Source organism: Cryptotermes secundus, unplaced genomic scaffold (assembly GCF_002891405.2).
Source record: "Cryptotermes secundus unplaced genomic scaffold, Csec_1.0 scaffold4240, whole genome shotgun sequence".
In the NCBI taxonomy this organism is placed as follows: domain Eukaryota; kingdom Metazoa; phylum Arthropoda; class Insecta; order Blattodea; family Kalotermitidae; genus Cryptotermes; species Cryptotermes secundus.
The window spans coordinates 29,797-47,635 of NW_019734404.1; the positions used below are offsets into that span (position 1 = coordinate 29,797).

General features: G+C 39.5%; 1 protein-coding gene across 2 annotated transcripts in view; it reads right to left on the reverse strand.

Annotated features, from left to right (window-relative positions):
* The window catches only part of LOC111868975 (intraflagellar transport protein 81 homolog), a 71,372-nt gene that overhangs the window by 16,253 nt on the left and 37,280 nt on the right, over positions 1–17,839 (reverse strand). For both annotated transcript variants that reach the window (XM_023860114.2, XM_033753253.1), the window contains 4 exons: positions 17,038–17,201; positions 14,395–14,580; positions 8,844–9,050; positions 661–850 (listed from right to left, as the gene is read on the reverse strand). In XM_023860114.2, the coding sequence (XP_023715882.1) occupies positions 661–850; positions 8,844–9,050; positions 14,395–14,580; positions 17,038–17,201 (747 nt within the window). The remainder of the gene's footprint in view (positions 1–660; positions 851–8,843; positions 9,051–14,394; positions 14,581–17,037; positions 17,202–17,839) is intronic.

Below are 17,839 nucleotides of genomic sequence, written 5' to 3' on the forward strand. Positions count from 1 at the left end.
CCCCCCTTTCTTAAACTTATGACCCTTCACGCTTGTCATCTCACAATTCTCGACATGGTCACTTTCTGCCATTCCAGCTATCCTAAGGAGTCTCAGTAGGGAGTCTTCCTGCCTGGCTCTTGCATGTGTGTTAAAACTAATTGTTTAACCACCTAAATACATAAACAGGTCTATGTCCATCTACTATTCCTTAATGTAACCTACTATTTTATAATACTCATAACTAAATAAAATCAAAAAAAAAAAAAATAAATGGAGGGCGGCACTGGACGATTATAAAAAGCATCCTTTTATTTCAAGGCAGCCCAAAGCAGGCATAGCAATAGAACTATATCCGCTGCTGTATATAAACTTTTATTCTGTTTTCTTGCTGAGTATATATATGTATACACATCCACCCTAAGAGGGTCACTACTGGCTTAAAACAATCAAGTTTCAGTCACATAATAATGCCATTCATGTTCATTCCAGGTCTTGTCAGCTCTGAATTATGGGTGTCTGTAGAAATAAGAAGGAAATCTAGAAATCCCCTTACAAATAAATGAATAATATATTCTCACCTGGTTACAATTGGGAAGTTGTGGACAGGTCACCATTAGAACCTCCCCCCGTTAAAATACCATTTCCTTATAACAGCAGTTAATGCATAGTGATGATTACCTTTGATAATTGGTGCTAGCTGAGCCTTCTTAGTGGCAATTCGCTGGGTAAGCTCCAGTACAAGGGAAGACATTTCTTCCAGAGTCTGCCCTTTCTTTTGGTCAATGTTTGCCTTCTCTCCAGAAACTTGCTCCATACGTTCCTCTGCTACTCGAAACCCAGACACTCCTCGCTGAGCCTCTTCCATTGCCTACAACATAAATAATTTATTTCTGCATATATTATGGAAGAATTAGTATTCATACAGACCATGTGTCCCTCTTCATATTTCTATCAAATACAAAGAATTCTGTATGTCCTACAGTTCTGAATGAATGTAAACAGCATTACTAATGCTCTTGTTATTCAAAGCCACTCAAACGCAAACACAGTACAATAGACACTGATACATGAACATGAGACAATGGTTGTCACCAAACATCAACCAGGAGATTACCATACTTTTTCATTCCTTCCTCAAACACACCTCAACTATTAGTGAACTACGTGACTTCATGGAAAAGTTGTCAGAACCATTATACAGTTATACATGTGGTATAATTGCTCAGTGATGATCATATAATGTTGGAGAGTTGGTAACTGTGCTTCCACCATATATTTTGCTAGAAACATTTTCATCTAAATGTACATTAATGTAACATGAACATACTTCACCTGCTGTCATGCATGCTGAATTTAATTATCCCAATATATCTCTTATTGAGCCTCTGCTTAAGTTTTTAAAACTGAAGAAAGATACAAAATGAAAAGAAATGCTTCTATGTGATTTAAACTAAAAAGATCTTTGTTGTAGTAAAACAGAGAGGAAACCAGGGTCTCTACTTGGAACTGATAGAGTTTCATGCGCACATAATTTTTATTTATTATCTTAAAATCATGATTCCATGCATTTTAATGGCTGCTCCAAAACAATGTGTTTGACTTTTCTTATGTCCCATTCATTTGCTCAAAAGCATATGGGAGCACAGGTTTAAGGAGGGAGGGGTACAATGGATTACAAATTTCCAACAGTCACAATTTATAATTTCAATTACCTTTAACCTTCTATGGATGAATGTCTGCTTTAATAACACACGAGTGACTTGTCAAGCAGCTGAATGTCCGATATATCAACAGTCCCACATCTTACTGAGGAACCCTTTCTGGCAACCATTGTGTGGGTTTAACCCAGACAAAGCATGTCATTCTACTCCGTAGGATTTCAACTGTTATAATCACATGCAACAATTTATTCACCTGTGAACCCACCCATAAGAAATTTTCTTCTTCTCAGTTCCCTTTTTGACATCTGACAGGTTTTCCAACCTGACAGCACACATGGGGGTGAAGTAATACTTAGAATTATGTCACAGTGCTCAGTGGCAGAGTTTTATCAAACATCTGTAATTTCCTTTCTCAATTTTTTTAAACAATCTTGGGAACACAACAAAAAAAGTGAAGATGCAATAGGCATTGCCACTACAATAATGAAGTGTTCAGTGGCAAATTCTTTTCCACTTTATGCTTCGTTTTGTTTCCACGCCCAGTGCTTTCAATGGGGCCATGATCTGCAATGAGTATGTCAGTTGATTTAGCATACACACAGGATGATGGTGAGGAGCAGTATGCTGATATTGGCTCAGAAGAAGAGATAACATACTCCACTTCAAGATCCAGCAATTTCTGAAGAAAATGATGAAGATTCAGAGGGGTATGAAGGACTTACATGCATTGCTTGCAGTCATAGTTCACATGAGTGATGACCTCAAGCCTAGATTACCTATACTGGACCAAAGACAAACCTGGCTATTCCTTTCTCCTCCAGTGGGATGCCACATCGTCGTTTTCTAAAGATCCTTAAATACATGAGTCAAATGAAAACCGTAAAACTGAGATAAAAATTCAAAATGTCGCGTAATTGTCCTATAAGTTGGCAGACATTTTACCAGTGCTATAGAGTATCCTATTGGTGGCAGTATAATGCAGACAAACAGAATGCCATCACAGTGCTGGTTTGAAGATGGCTGCTCCACTAAATACATGCATGAAAGAAGAACAACGTTCTGTAATTCATTTTTTGATCAGTGACGGTATGAAACCGACTGAAGTTCATCGATGGATGAAGGTTCAGTATGGTGATGCATGCTTGTCACAGCAGCAAGTGTACGAGTGGAGTAGGAAATTCAGAAATGGTGTGACATCTGTGGCAGACTTGCCCAGGTCAGGCGCACAGAGTTGTGACCCCTGAGTCTATTGCAGCAGTTGAAGCCCTAGTGATAGAGAATTGGAGTGTCTGTGGATGAAATAGCTGAAATTCTTAACATGAGTCATGGCTCAGCACACCATGTCATTCATGTGCTCCACTTTCACAAAATGTCTGCAAGGTGGGTGCCATGGCAGCTGACTCCAGAATTGATGCCTGTGAAGAACTTCTGCGGCGCCTTTAAGCAGAAGGTGATGGCTTCCTTTTGAGAATCGTTACTGGTGATGAAACTTGGGTTCACCACCACCAACCAGAAACAAAGAGAACGAGCAAGGAATAGCATCATTCCACATCACCAAAACCCAAGAAGTTCCAGACACAGCCATCTGCAGGAAAATTATGCTGACTCTCTTTTGGGACGAATGAGCATTACTCTTGGAGCACTACATGCCTCAGGGGAACACTATCACCAGTGCCTCATATTCAGATGTCTTGAGGAATCATCTTCGACCTGCAGTCAGATCAAAGCAATGTGGACTTTTGACTTAGAGGTGTCCTTTTGCAACATGACAATGGTCGGCCCAGTACTGCACTTGCAACAATTGCAACAATCCAAGACTTGCACTTTGAGTGTCTTCCACACCCGCCATACTCATCAGACCTAGCCCTAAGTGATTACAACATGTTTGGGCCACTCAAAGAGGTGATGGGAGGTACAGCAGGCTGTGCATGAGTGGTTGCACAGACAACCACAAGAATTTTTTTCTAGAGGAATCCATACACTTTGTAAATGCTGGAGAGCCTGTATTGAACGAAATGGAGACTATGTAGAAAAATGATACAGTTGTGTGCCGCTTTCATTCAATAAATTAAATTAAAAAAAAAAAAGTTTACAGTTTTCATTTGATTCACCCTCGTAAGTGCATTTCACAGACAATCAGAAGCCACTGACACAAGAAAGACAAGATCCTGATTATAACAGACTATGGAAAGTCAGACAAATATCTGATATCATAAATTCAAAATTTTCTGAAGTCTATCATCCAACAGAACATACGGCAGTGGAAGAAGTGATCATAAAGTTCAAAGGGAAAATCATCTTTTGACATAGCATTTAAAAAACCATAGGAGATTTGGTATAACAATTTATAACCTTTGAACAAGATCTGGTTTCAAATATGACACCAGTGTGTACAGAAGAGAACAAAGAAACCTGGATAGCACAGATGTCATACCCATACATGGAACTGTATTAGAACTGGTACAGAAAGTTGAGAAAGTCAGCCACAAAATATCCCTGGACACTTAGTTCAACTTGCTGAAACTTTTTGACAATCTTCACCACAGAAAAATCAATGCACATGGTACAATTCATAACATCAGGAAAGAGAGAGCACCTAATTGCAGTCCTGAAAAGAGGAGACACTGTGTTCAGGGTTAAAGAAATCTAAGGATTGTGTCTTTCTAAAGAGACAAGGGTAACACATGTCTTATAATCAAAGACTACACAAACCATATGAGTTACACTGACTTCAGTGACAGGATGGTGAATAGCTACAGCTTGAGCCAGAGAACCTGGAAATAACTTAAAAAACTCTTCTTCCATTTGTTAGACCCCACCTTTTTAAATTCATATGTTGTTTACAAGTCCCACAGAGAAATACAACATCAATGCACTCTGCAATTAATGTGAGGACATAGCGTGTTGCTCATCCGAGTGCATCTCGATATTCCTTTATGTGGGCGATAACATCCATAGCTTTATCTCGGAAACTGTTCAGAATAGGACATATGCATATAATATACTTTCTTGCTTAGAATGACCAATACTATGACTTCCTAGAATACTGGCCTTTCCTCCTGGGACACTCTGTATAAGGAGAATACTGAAATGCATGGGATACCAAGGTTCAGTGGTTCAGAGACTAAAATGAGCTGGCTTGAAGAAAACATTCCTTACATTGGCCAGCCAAAGGAAAAGTGTTGCTGTTGTTGTTTTTGTGGTGTGCCAAATGTAGAACCAAACCAAAAAATAAGTGTGACTGTGGTCTCTGTTCTGTCCTGTGCTTTGCTTTGTGCTGTGGCACACAAAAGCCCAACTGTGACTGTGCTGAATCCAATAGTGTTGAGTGTACTCATATAACATGATCTTTGCAACACAACAGACACATCTCTAATCATTTGTAGTGGGTGTAATGAAACTGCATCTTTCATGAATGAAGTTCTAGGCCTACAGACCATGCAGCAATATATGAACTCAAGTCATCAGGGGGTGCCACCCCAGGATCAACTCTTATCAGCACTTCCTTCATGACGAGAAGAGTCTCCCCTGATGCCATCCGTGTGATGCATGGCCAGGTCAGTTCTCTCTTGGGCAGCTCTGCAGTTATGTCTGGCCCAGTGATTGTCACTGATGCCCCCATCCTCAATGGTCAAAAGGCATGACTATCCAGCCCTATCCAGCCTTTGGCATTGAGGATGTCATCACCACTCCTCTCTGAGGGTGTAACAAGGGGGCAGGAACGTCAGTACTGCCAGCATATGGGTTGCCCACGCTTGCTTGCACTCAGACCCTAGTGACCATGGTCCCAAGGGCACTCCAGTCCCCACCACCTGTAGCCTTTCTGTTAGTCTAGCTGCCACCTTCACAACCTCAGGGCCTGCCAAATAGCCTTATCAAACATCCTCTCACCACCCACCATGAGGGGGAACTTCACCTCTCAGTCCCTTATCCTGTTGGCAATGCATAAGTTGCCTCCCTATGGATGAAGTACTGTGATGACCCAGCATTGCCCCAGTGACCCAACTACTCAACAGTGGCCATGAACTCTTGACAAGACTTGCTACTCAGATGAGTTGTAGCTTTCAGCTAAGAAAGGTACACTGCAGCCAGTTAGTGGACATTATAGTGGTCCTTGAGCACCTCAACACTGTGTCTGTACCTCACTTCTGTAGGGATGCTATGCAGAATGTTGACAGCCTGCTCCTGTAAAACAGCCAGTATGGGTGTCGCTTTTCCCAGGCTGTCCGTCCAGGTGTTGTGCCCCACCATGGCGTGAAAGTGACAATAAAACAGGGTGTAGGAAATGAACCCATCAAACCTTGGTGGCTTTATCCTATCCGCTCCAGCTGCTATGTTCCCGAAACCTACACACACACCTTAGGCGTTGACTCTGCCAGTTGTCTCAAACTCGCACCCCATGACTTCTACCAGCATCTTTGTCACTTGTATGTCAAACCATATCTCTTGGATGTTCTTCCCTGAGGCTGAGTCTGCTTACTGACAGACCTCATTACTTGCATGTCCAGTCATGTCCCTTAAATCTGGATATCAATGTCCTCCAATTCCCAGAGGCTGTGAGTCTGCTTACTGACAAACCTCATTACTTGCATGTCCAGTCATGTCCCTTAAATCTCAGTATCAAGGTCCTCCACTTGTTTGCTGAGGGTTTCTATGAGTTCAGTTTGCATGGACCAGATGGTACTTATTGCAGCCTCAATCTTTTCTTGGTCAGCCTTTACTTCGGCCTTCATCTCTTCTTGTTTGGCACTTATGGTAGCCTCTATTGGTTCTTAGTTGGCATGTATTGCAATCTCCATCATTTTCTGGTTGGCCTTCTTTTAGACCTGACTTAGTTTAGCAGACATTCCAATCCATCCATGACCAAATGTCACATCAGTTCCAAACTACAATCCAACAATTCAGTACTTCTGACACCAGGTATCACATGACAGTGTAATACAGGTTTGTGCTCATAAATGGATACATTGGACACTGAATCATCTTATTTACTAATGATTACAAGACTTCACAAGTATTCACATTTGTTCTGTCATCATGGACTCACTGCTAGGTTGTGAGGTCACATAATTTGAACCCCGTAACGGATTACATAGGGGCCAACACTTTCACAGGCTCTGGCATGCTGCTTTATATTGGCTTCTTGTAGACCATTTACAAGGGCCACTTCCAACTGTTTTGCCCACATTCATTACTGTAGAGATGTTTCTTATCCAGTCAGTGCATAGTAAAGCATGCCTGAGTGATATTTATCTGATTCCAAGATTCTGCATTTTAGACATTATGTCACAGTATTTTCTTAACACTTTGCAGACCAGCAATTTAAATATTTAAATCACCCTGGGGACCAGCATTTTTAAACCTACTACCCTAACTTGTACACTGTTCACTTTAAAAATGAATATAAAATCTCCTAATTAATTTTATGAACTAAAATTTTTGGAGAACACTTCCCAATGCTTCTAGAAGTGCTTGAGAGTGTGATATTTCTGGAAACATTCCCCTTTGTGAAGTGGCATTACACAGAACTTGCAACGTAGACAGTCATACTCCTTTTTTTGTGAACTGTGCAAACACAGCACTGCTTAGAAGGATGCTTCCCCTTGGAATGTTTACTCTTCACAATTTTCACAAGGGTATGTTTCCGCATATCACCCGAGAGTCACCCAGGGGTGTCCACATGAGGATTGCATGGGGTGGGAGTTGATGGGCCTGGTCGCACTAAGTCTGTGCCTGACTCTGGTTCTGCCACCACCTTTTGGTCTGTAGCCCAGGCCTTTGCCACATTTATCAGAAATGCTTTGTATTTCAATTTCAAATCAGGGTTTAGATGTTTGTAAACCAAAATTGAATTGAAAATGGCACAATTGATAAGCCACAAGGCAACTTTCTTTGTCCACTTTATTGTTTTCCTAGGAAGAGAATAATAGGCCAGGTATTGATCGGCTCTATCAACTCCCTTCATGAACATATTATACTCAGAAATACAAATAGGCTTCTTTACTTGTCCATGTCTCCTTTGAACATCAACCCTGCTTGAATTGTAAATTGTGGAAATCATATTCACAACACGAGTATCACTATCTCCAAAAAACAGTTCTGCTACATCAGACACTTGTGTTGGGTCCGATGGAATTTGTTTCACCTATTGATTTCCGGTAAACTGTCCCAAAGTAGGCATTTTGTCTACTTTTCCCCACGTGGCTGTCCCCGCAATTTTACTACCTGCACTTTCGTCGGACCCACTTTCACTTTTATTGTCTGTGGTCACAATTGTTTGTTGTCCCCTGTCACCGTCACTGCCACTGTCTAAATCACTATCACTACACGTCTCAGAAGGAACGTCAGATAGCTCGTCGTCGGAGAACAAGTCAGATATTGCTTTGTTTTCAACCGCTTCTGTCCTTGACTCATTGCACTACTAACTTCCTGCCTGGTAAATAAGAGCTTGAAGGGTCAAAGATCATTTTCCTTTGGAGAGGGAACCCAAACAGCAAGATCAAGTTACTGCCTACTAAGCAAACATTCCGGAATAATATTACGCGGTAGTCATTTCATTTTGGTGGCGCCAGAGAAAGGTATAGTGTGTTACAATCTAACGTGTCCTAAAATCATAAAAATATACCACTGGTCCACAAAGTGTTAAGTATTGTACAATAATAATTATACACACTGCTGCAGTAGGCTTTCAATATTACATAATTTTATTGAACATTAGGAACCAGTTTAACAACATTGAAATTTAAAAGTGAAGTTCATTAGCATAGGCCATTGGGTGAAGCAAGAAGTTCAACCAACAAAACTTTCCTGTTTCATGAAGCAGAAATTTTGAAGCTGAAGTTTCTGGCTTAACCCAATGACCTAGAACAGTAAAAGACCAAAACCAAGAAGTAGTTTTTAAGAGAAAAATGGGTTCCTGCTAGGGGTGGAAGTGTAATCTCTATTCAATGTGCATACCTCTTGGGGGGGGGGGTCTATTCATTTGTCACGAACAACTACTAATGGCCAATCAGGAAAGATGTGGTTAAGAGACAGTAAAGCCTATTTAACATATTATTCCAGCATTAAGCACAGAAATTTAATTTGCCGCACGTAGTCACAACTGGTGAAAAACAAATTCTTCATTATCATAAACATTCTGCTTTAATATAAATACATAAGCAATTATTAGGTAAAGGATTTTTTTATTAGAAAACATACCAGTCCTCGCAAAATAGCCTCATCTCGAGCACGAAGTATTTCAGTAGTGCGAGTCAGTACTCCAGCCTCAGCTTTGAGTGCTGACAGCTCAGTTCTGTTTCTTTTGTACAGTGAGCTACGGCCTCTCAGCTTTGTCACATAACGTTTAAACTCTTCTCCTCGTAGCACTGTTTCACCAGCAAAGTCCTTCAGTTGATTTTTCTTCTCCTGTAAAATATTTTCATGACACAATCTGTTATTTTATTTAATCTGTGTACTAAAGGTTCTTTGTAACATTTAGTTTTGTATACATACCTGGCTCAAAAATACTTCTCTGTTATTTAATGATGTCCTATAATGAACCATAGGTGATTATTTTGGTGAAAAATAAAATTTTGCCTTTAAAATGACAAGGAAAGTAATTCATTTTGAACACATACAATGATATTGTGTTCTGTTCAACAAATTCTGAATGGTTAACTCTTAGTATAGTATATTCCCAACTATCCATGTACAGATAATCTCATTTGCAGCTCATCTGTGTGCCTTTTTTGGGATTGTCAGTACCCTGTGGGGCACCTAAGAAGTCCACCCATCCATGCACATGGAACAATTCAAGAACCACTTGATGGAATTGGATATTGGATGATATTGGAGAACTTTATGGAAAACTGCTGCAACATTTAAATTTTTATTTTCAAGTGTAACTTGCTAACTATTTCCTGAGGTGAAAAACGTTTTGAACAAAAGATTTGGAGAAAAATGAAACATATATCATGTTAATAAACTTTTCCATCAGTTTTGTTTCAAGATAATTACACAATCAAATGACATACATACATTTCCAAATTTCTATATTAAACAATCACCATGGTCTCCTTATCTTGGAGTACCAATGTTTTCAATTATGCATGCATATTTTCCCCTTGTTTTAGCACAAACATATATTATGTTAATAAACTTTTCCATCAGTTTTGCTTTCAAGATAATTACACAATCAAATGATATACATTCTTTTTTCCTTGGCACTACAGCCCCAGTGGGCCTAGGGCCTACCTCCATGAACTTCTCCATTCACTTCGGTTTTTCTAAATATTACATATTTGGTAGGACTCCTTGGGCAGGTGATCAGCTCATCGCAAGGCCTCTACCTGTACACAAACACAGAAAAACGCACACACACACAAACTAAACATCCATGCCCTGAGTGGGATTCGAACCCACAATCCCGGTTTCCAAGCGAGCGAAGACAGTACATGCCTTAGACCGCTCGGTTACCATGACCGGCAAATGATATACATACATTCCAAATTTCTATATTCAACATTCACCATGGTCTCCTTATCTTGGGGTATCAATGTTTTCAATTATGCATGCATATTTTCCCCTTATTTTAGCATAAATGATCAGGAATACATTCTTCTTTTTGAATTCATATTCAGGCTTACTGTTATATACTTGGAAGATTCCACAAAACATCTCTCCACTTACAGTTGACCTTGGATAACTACACATCAGAAAACTACTGGTTGAAGTGACTATTCTTTTTTTGAGTAATGACTTTCCCATGTCCAGCTGTCCCATTCACAGAGGAAACAACACAATTTTATACAGCACAGTTGTAAACCAAGATGAAGTGCAATGACTTTCAAGTCCCCACAGATATGCCACAAATAGTTATTATGTTGGATATGTTTCATGAGAAGGTGCATATTTTCATGACTCCTTCATGTGAATGACATGGAACTGGAACCGAAGGGTGTCCATTTCCATTACAGAACCACACACAATCCACGTGGATCATGTTGGCCAAAGGCTTTCATCAGACAGCCTACATTATCATAGTGCACTGAGAAAAAGTTTCTAAATGAGTCCTCTCTGATATTTGCAAAATNAAATTCATTATGACAAGGTTGCGGGTTTACACACTTTACAAACCCTACTCACAAATCTCTTCACACCAACATGATTCACTTGTTACAACTGAACTCAGTGACTACTACAATTCAACTGTCTTCGGCGGCTGCTACATTTTAACTGACTCTTTAGGCAGTGTAGTGCTCTTATAAACCCTCAGCCAGACAACGGGAAAACTCCTCACTTCGTTGTTGCCTAGTCGCTGTGTTTACAGGTGTTGCTGGCAACGCTGTCGGGAGTTGTTTATGGCTGAGTAGTAACCACCGTTATTCCTTGTTATGTCACCGCAGCAATGGTTGCCTGGCGCAGCCGCTCCTCTGCCACGTCAGCATGGGGTGGGAGGGGTGGGGTGTTTACCGAGCGTTGCGTACTGGTGGAAGGAGTGGGGGTATGTGATGTCACTCAAGGAAACGCAGAGTTCACATGACCCCCACTTCCCATTGCGCCATCCATGTCACACTGCTCCCTTCTAAAGGTTGTTCGTCCCAAACTGCCTAATGGTACATCATCGTTCCTTTTTCTTCCTGTTGCTGTGATTGCTGTGTCTCCTGTTGTTTCGGCTACTACTCTTGCAGTGACTATTCTCTGGCCATTACATCCTCCACTCTTTCTCCAAGACCAGCTAGACGCTAGCAGTTTCCTACTAATGTGCCCAAAGATCCAGTTGTATCACATTCATTCGTCGCTCATTCACTCCTCATTCACTCTTGTCGTGGAGACCGGTGCTTCTACGTTACCGGCTCCTCCTCTGTGCTATTTCATTTTTTTTCGTTTCGGAGGGGGTCGACCCCTCCACAGTGTCCAGTGTCTCACCCCTCTTAATCTACTGGAAATCCGGATGGTTCCCTTCATGCCCTCCGACTCGAGAGCTTGTCCAAGGGCCTCGTGTAATGTCTTCGTACTCCTAGGAATGGGTTCCTTGAAGTTTCGGCTCCTTATTCTTCTGTTGTCTCCCGGGAGTGCTCGACGTCGCTTCCGGAGCTCTTGCCTTTTCTGGGGTCTTGCTGCAGCATTGTCCCTGTGACTGCTACACCATGCCACTTCTGCTCGGCGGATCATCCTGATTCTCTCAGTGGCCAGTTCTTTCCGTGATCAACACTTTTCCTGGGTCTTGTTCGCCCTGAGGAAGTCTTTCTTGCGTCGTGCCACTGCTGCACGGCGGGACACCTTCCAGTCGATTTGTGTTTTCTGTGCCACTTTTGCATGGTGGCTTGTCCCTCTGCACGCTACGGCCAATCTCTTCTGGGATCCAAACTTTTCCCGTTTCTTATACTTCAGTTCCTGACAGCGTTGCTCCGCGGCCAGTTTTCGGTCCCTACGCCATTTCTTCTTCGGTTCTCCAACCGGTATTATTTCGGCATCTTCTACAGGGACCTCTTCTTGTTGTGCCACCTCAGGTTTCGTGTACACTGAGGCTCTTCCTCTTCTAGACGCACCTCTGTCGTTTCTTGGCAGGCTATCGTCTCTTCCTCTATTTCGGGTTTAAACGTGGACACCATCTCCATGTGGCTGGTGCCCATTTTCCTTTGCATGGCTTCTGTCCTTGCTTGGATAGCTTCAATTCTATGTTGGAGTGTCTCATCCAACTCTGACCGCATAGCTCGCATTGAGGCCTTCCTATCGGCCGCCGCCTTTTCTTGGTAGGCGTCTAATTTTGCCAGCATGACATCTGTTTTTTCTTGGTTGACATCTAATTTTGCCAGGAAATCTTCTTTGTCAGTCTTCCTATCGGCGCTCAGTTTGGCCAGCAACTCTTTATGGCCGGCTTCCGTCTTAGCTTGGGTAGCTCTTGTTTCTGCATCCAACTTTTCTCCCCAGGTCCTCATCTCTTTCAGCAGGAGTTCCATCATCTGCTGTGCATCCATTTTGTGGCGGTATTAATAGTCGAAGGAATCCAAGCAAAGACGGCCGCCATGTGAGAAAAAATGGGTGCCAGCCACAAGTGTGGCATCTACTTTTTCTCGGTTGGCGTCTAATTTTGCCATGAAATATTCTTTGTCTTTCTTTCTATTGGCCTCCTCCTTTTCTTGGTTGGCTCTCATGCTGGCGTCAATTCTTGCCAGCATTTCCATTATTCGTTGCATATCTTGTTTCCCATTTTGTAGCAGTATAATTCGTTGAGGCGTGTTTAAGTTCGTAAAGCAATTCTGACACCAAGTCACTCCCGACAGCTCCACAATTTCTTCAATGGTCTGTCGTCGATCTTCCTTGATGATTTCACGATTTTTTTAACATTTTCATGTGTTCGGGCCGTGGAAGGACGACCAGAACGAGGTTTGTCATCAATTGATATTTCACCAATTTTGAAACAGGAAAACCACTCAAACACTTGAGTTTTCCCCATAGCATCATCCTTGTATGCCGTTTTTATCATTTCAAGAGTTTCTGTTCCACTTTTCCCGAGCAAAAAGCAGAATTTCACCGCCACACGCTGTTCACGAAAATCAGCCATTGCAAAAACAACGATCACACAAAACAGTTGTCACTATAAACTCTGCCGAAACTAGTCCTTACCTTCTGAAGCAANAGCATGCCTTATGACTGACGGTAAATTAAGGTATTTTACCATACATGCAAACTTTGCAACAATGCCCAACATCCAAATAAATATAAAATACCATAACCTAAATAATTATAAACCCCAACATGTTTCAGCCTCATACAGGCATGTTCTGGAGCGTCCAATGTTAAAAGAAAGTTTTTCATAATTTTACTTAGGTTATTTAAAATATTTTTATATATGAGTCAATTGAAATAGATCTCATAATAACACAGCATCAATATTTAAAAATTAATATGGTACAGGACTAATGACATATCGTGTCTTGCTGGTGTGATGCACAGGGTCGTATCTTACTTGCGATCACATAAGTCTGTTACAACATGTACTTGGTCATTTCTTGCAGCATCCCTCTAATGATAATGTGTGTTGATGTGCCTGATGCCTAATATATGTATTTCTTAAGCAGAAATAATATCATTAAACTGTGTTCCAGCTATCTCCATCTCTTTGGAACAGCAAATAACATTTGATGATACCCACCTAGACAGATTGTCAGAAGTCTTAACCACATAACATATATGAGGTGCCTACGTCATGGACTCATTCCCACCTTACAACCAAAACATTCATCAAATTTTTGACAAGAGAGGTGAAATTTCACATTTGATATTGAAGTTAATTCTTGCACACATATGAGAAATTGTTTTGATGACAGACACGTTTATTTGACATTTGGCATGGAATAATACACATAGATTTGCACAAAAAGATAAATGCAAGTTATTAGGAATTAAGAAATATCACAAATAAAGTACATAGAACTCACTGAGAAAAATCAGGTGTCTGAAAAAGTGTGACAAAACCAAATATGTATGACTTGTCCTAAACCTGAACATGCAAACAGTGGAATGAAGAACCTTATAAAGCAGATGAGAAGCAAGCAGCAGACCCCCTTCTCTATTCTATTCTAAGTTTGAGTAACACTGAAAAATTATAGGTAATAGAAAAATTCTTTTTCCATTTTTTGTAGTCAGCATAAAACATACACACAGATCATCTAAAAAGATGTGTGTGACAAGAACTTTTTGAACAGTGTAATCCATATCTTAAATTCTTGAGAGCATAACTGCATGTTACAGTGCAATACTTAACCTGAAGCTCTTCCTCTATTGCTGCCATTTTGTTCTTGAGTTCTGTTAACTGTTCTGCTGTTGTTTCTTTCTTACGGGCAATGATAGCAGCTTGCTGTCGGAATGGTGCTAACTTATCATCAGTTGGATTATTTGCAGCCAGATGGCGTTCCACCAATTGGTTCACTTCATTATTCACTGCCTGAATCTATATTAAATACACAAACTCTATACATTCAAGATACCAAGGAGGAGAAGCAGATAATATGGATGTGACAGAAAAGGAACTATAATCATATTATCATGATGATATTAGTCATATTATGCTGTCCATAAAACTACAAATACTTAGTGAAACATCCATATAACTGAATTAAGGGAGTCAAACACTTTGTAATTAACTATGTAGCAGCTGTATACAATGAAATCTTTGCAGGCAATCAGCCATGTCAATAACACAGCTGGTCACAACAGGAGATTTCACAGTATACTGTCACCATGAAAGCTTCAAACCATATATGAGCAGTTGTATGTTTAGGTTTACATGTCTTAATAATAAACTTAAGGCCATGCCATAGTGCAGGAAGTTAGATTACTGACTTTCTCTACAGGGTGATTCCAGCGAAGTCTGTTTGGAATTTGTAGTACAAAATCTGGCACTACTGATTAACATCCCATTAATAATTTTAATAATAAATAATCCTTTGTGGTGACTATTTTGAGGTATGACATACAAACAGCTAACAGTGATGACAATATTTTTTAAATGTTTAAAAATCAAATTATGTGATCATAAAAGACCACGAGGAAGCAAGTGAGACATTTTGTATACAGAATCATTCATTGGCATACAGTTCATATTCATATTCAGATTCATATTCATATTTATTTGCATTCATACTGTTACAACTGCAACACTTGAACAAGTCAACTCACTAAATACATCATTGTTAAAAGCTCTATAATCCTAGAATGTATTAGACTAAAAATAAAACTGTACTTGCCTTACAACATCACTAAGAATTTTAAAAATATAACAATAACTACTACAATTCCCTTTTCTTCTCTTTTTTTGTTAATTAAAAAAACCTTGCTATGCTTCCTCATGTCCCTGTTGAAGAAACTCATTCAATGTATAGAAAGGACGATCAAATAAAAATAATTTTAATTTATGTTTAAATTCGTTACATCCCTTTGACTTTTTAACTTCCAAAGGAAGTATATTATATAATTTAATGCCCACATTAATAACACTTTTCTTAAAAACTGATGTGTTACATTGTTGTACATGAAGATCATCTTTCCTCCTAGTATTATACTCGTATAAATCAGTATTTCTCGTAGTGTATATATTATATCTCTTAAAATAACACAACACCTCTATGATGTACAAGGACGTAATAGTTAAAATCTTCAATTCTTTAAATAAAGGTCTGCATGACACTCTGTTATTTACACCTTTGATGAAATGAAGCATCCTTTTTTGTATTTTAAAGACTTTAATACTTTCATTTTCTCCTCCCCAAAAAATCAACCCATAACTTACCAACGATTGAAATTTGGCAAAGTATATATTCCTGAGTATATGTAAACTTACCTCATCTTTCAAAGATTTAATAATATAACATACCTTATTCAATTTTGAACACAAGGACTGAATATGTACACTCCATCTGAGATTCTGAGTTATATTAATACCTAAAAGTCTAAACTGAGATGTATACTTAATTTTTATATTATTAAAAACAATATCTGGCCCTGAGATGTCATGCAGTTTCTTTAACTGGAATAACATAGCTTTAGTCTTATCATTATTTATAATCATATTGTTTTTTGAAAACCAAGATTCCAGTTGGATCATAATTCTCTTTATTTTATCTTGAAGGATGCTTTTATCTTTATCAGTAACCAATATATTGGTATTGTCTGCAAAGAGGACAACCTCCCCATTTGTTATATGTTGGGGTAAATCATTTATGTATAAAAGATGTCATCATGCTAGACTAATAGCTGCATAGTATCCAGGAACTACACATTTCTGGGATTGCTGTATGGTAGCAGATGAAAGGCAAAGAACTCTTACTAGATACAGGTTTTAAAAGAAAAGCATGTTATGGACATAAACTGGACCATTATGCAGAGATAGGAAACAAAATTATATTTATTTTAGAAAACTGTACTGAAAGTTTTTATTTGGAGAATACACTTTTTTTCTTTAAAATTTTCCCACTGTTGGGAGGAGTCATATTAGTCAGATAAATATGGTACGCTGTTCTTCAGATTAAGACTGGGGCTATAAGGAGCTACAATAAACAGAAAATGTTTTAATAACACATAATGCTCAGTGTGTGTAGCTACTGGTTACAGACTGGATGGCTGTGGTTTGATTCCCAGCAGGGACAAGAATTTTCTCTTCTTCACAGCATCCAGGCAGACTTTGGAACCCACCCAGCCTCCTATCCAATGGGTACTGTGGCAATTTTCTGGGGGATGTAAAGTGGCTGGAGCATGAACATTACCTCCATCTGGTATCAAGCCCAAGAATGGCGGGGCTACACTTCCACTCCCCCGTATCTCTTCATGGCATAGTGCTTAATTAATTAAGTATAGGGACAACTTTACCTTTACTTTCAATAATGAACTTGCTGTAACATGGTCACGTTACCTTACTGTTTAGAGCATCCAGATCTCCTCTACTCATTGCTGGTTCTGACAATATGAACTGAAGAATTTCAACTTCTTTATGCCGAGCATCTATCTCTTTAGGAAGTTTCTGTTTCACGATGTAAGTGTTTACATTTGTTTCTTCTTCCAAACGTTGTAACAATCCTGCAAAATATGTTAAAATGGCTTCTTAAATCAACAATACACCAATTAACCACATATAATTCATCATTATGTAGCCAGAAACTATGAAATAACTCATGAATAACTCACGAGAGAATATCCCATTGTCCTGCTTTAACTTACTCTGCAGTAAACAAACGTCAATATAAAATACTGGTAACGTACAGGTAAAGGTGTCCATTAGCTTAACTAATTAAGCACTGCACCATGAAGACGTATGGGAGAGTGAATGTATAGAGCCATGTATTCTTGACCTTGGTACTAGTTGGAAGTGGCAACATAACAGAAAATAGAATAACGGCATATTATAACGACATTCAGTACATAACAAGCATATTCTTGTGTGGCCCAGAAACATTACAGTATGGGTGTTACTTCTCTAAGAAGAGAGAAAATACAGCCATCTTTGCAGTCATGGCCATGAATCTTGAATTATACCTACAAAGTGCTGCACAAATAATCAACCCATAAGTCACTAACCTGCAGCAGGAAAAAATCTGCTTCATTTATTATACACTGCAAAATTATTGCATTATTTTAAATATGAAAATGTAGACACATCATCATGGCAGGAACCAGAACAGCTCAGCCAGTATAATGAATAGGCCATGGGCTGGATG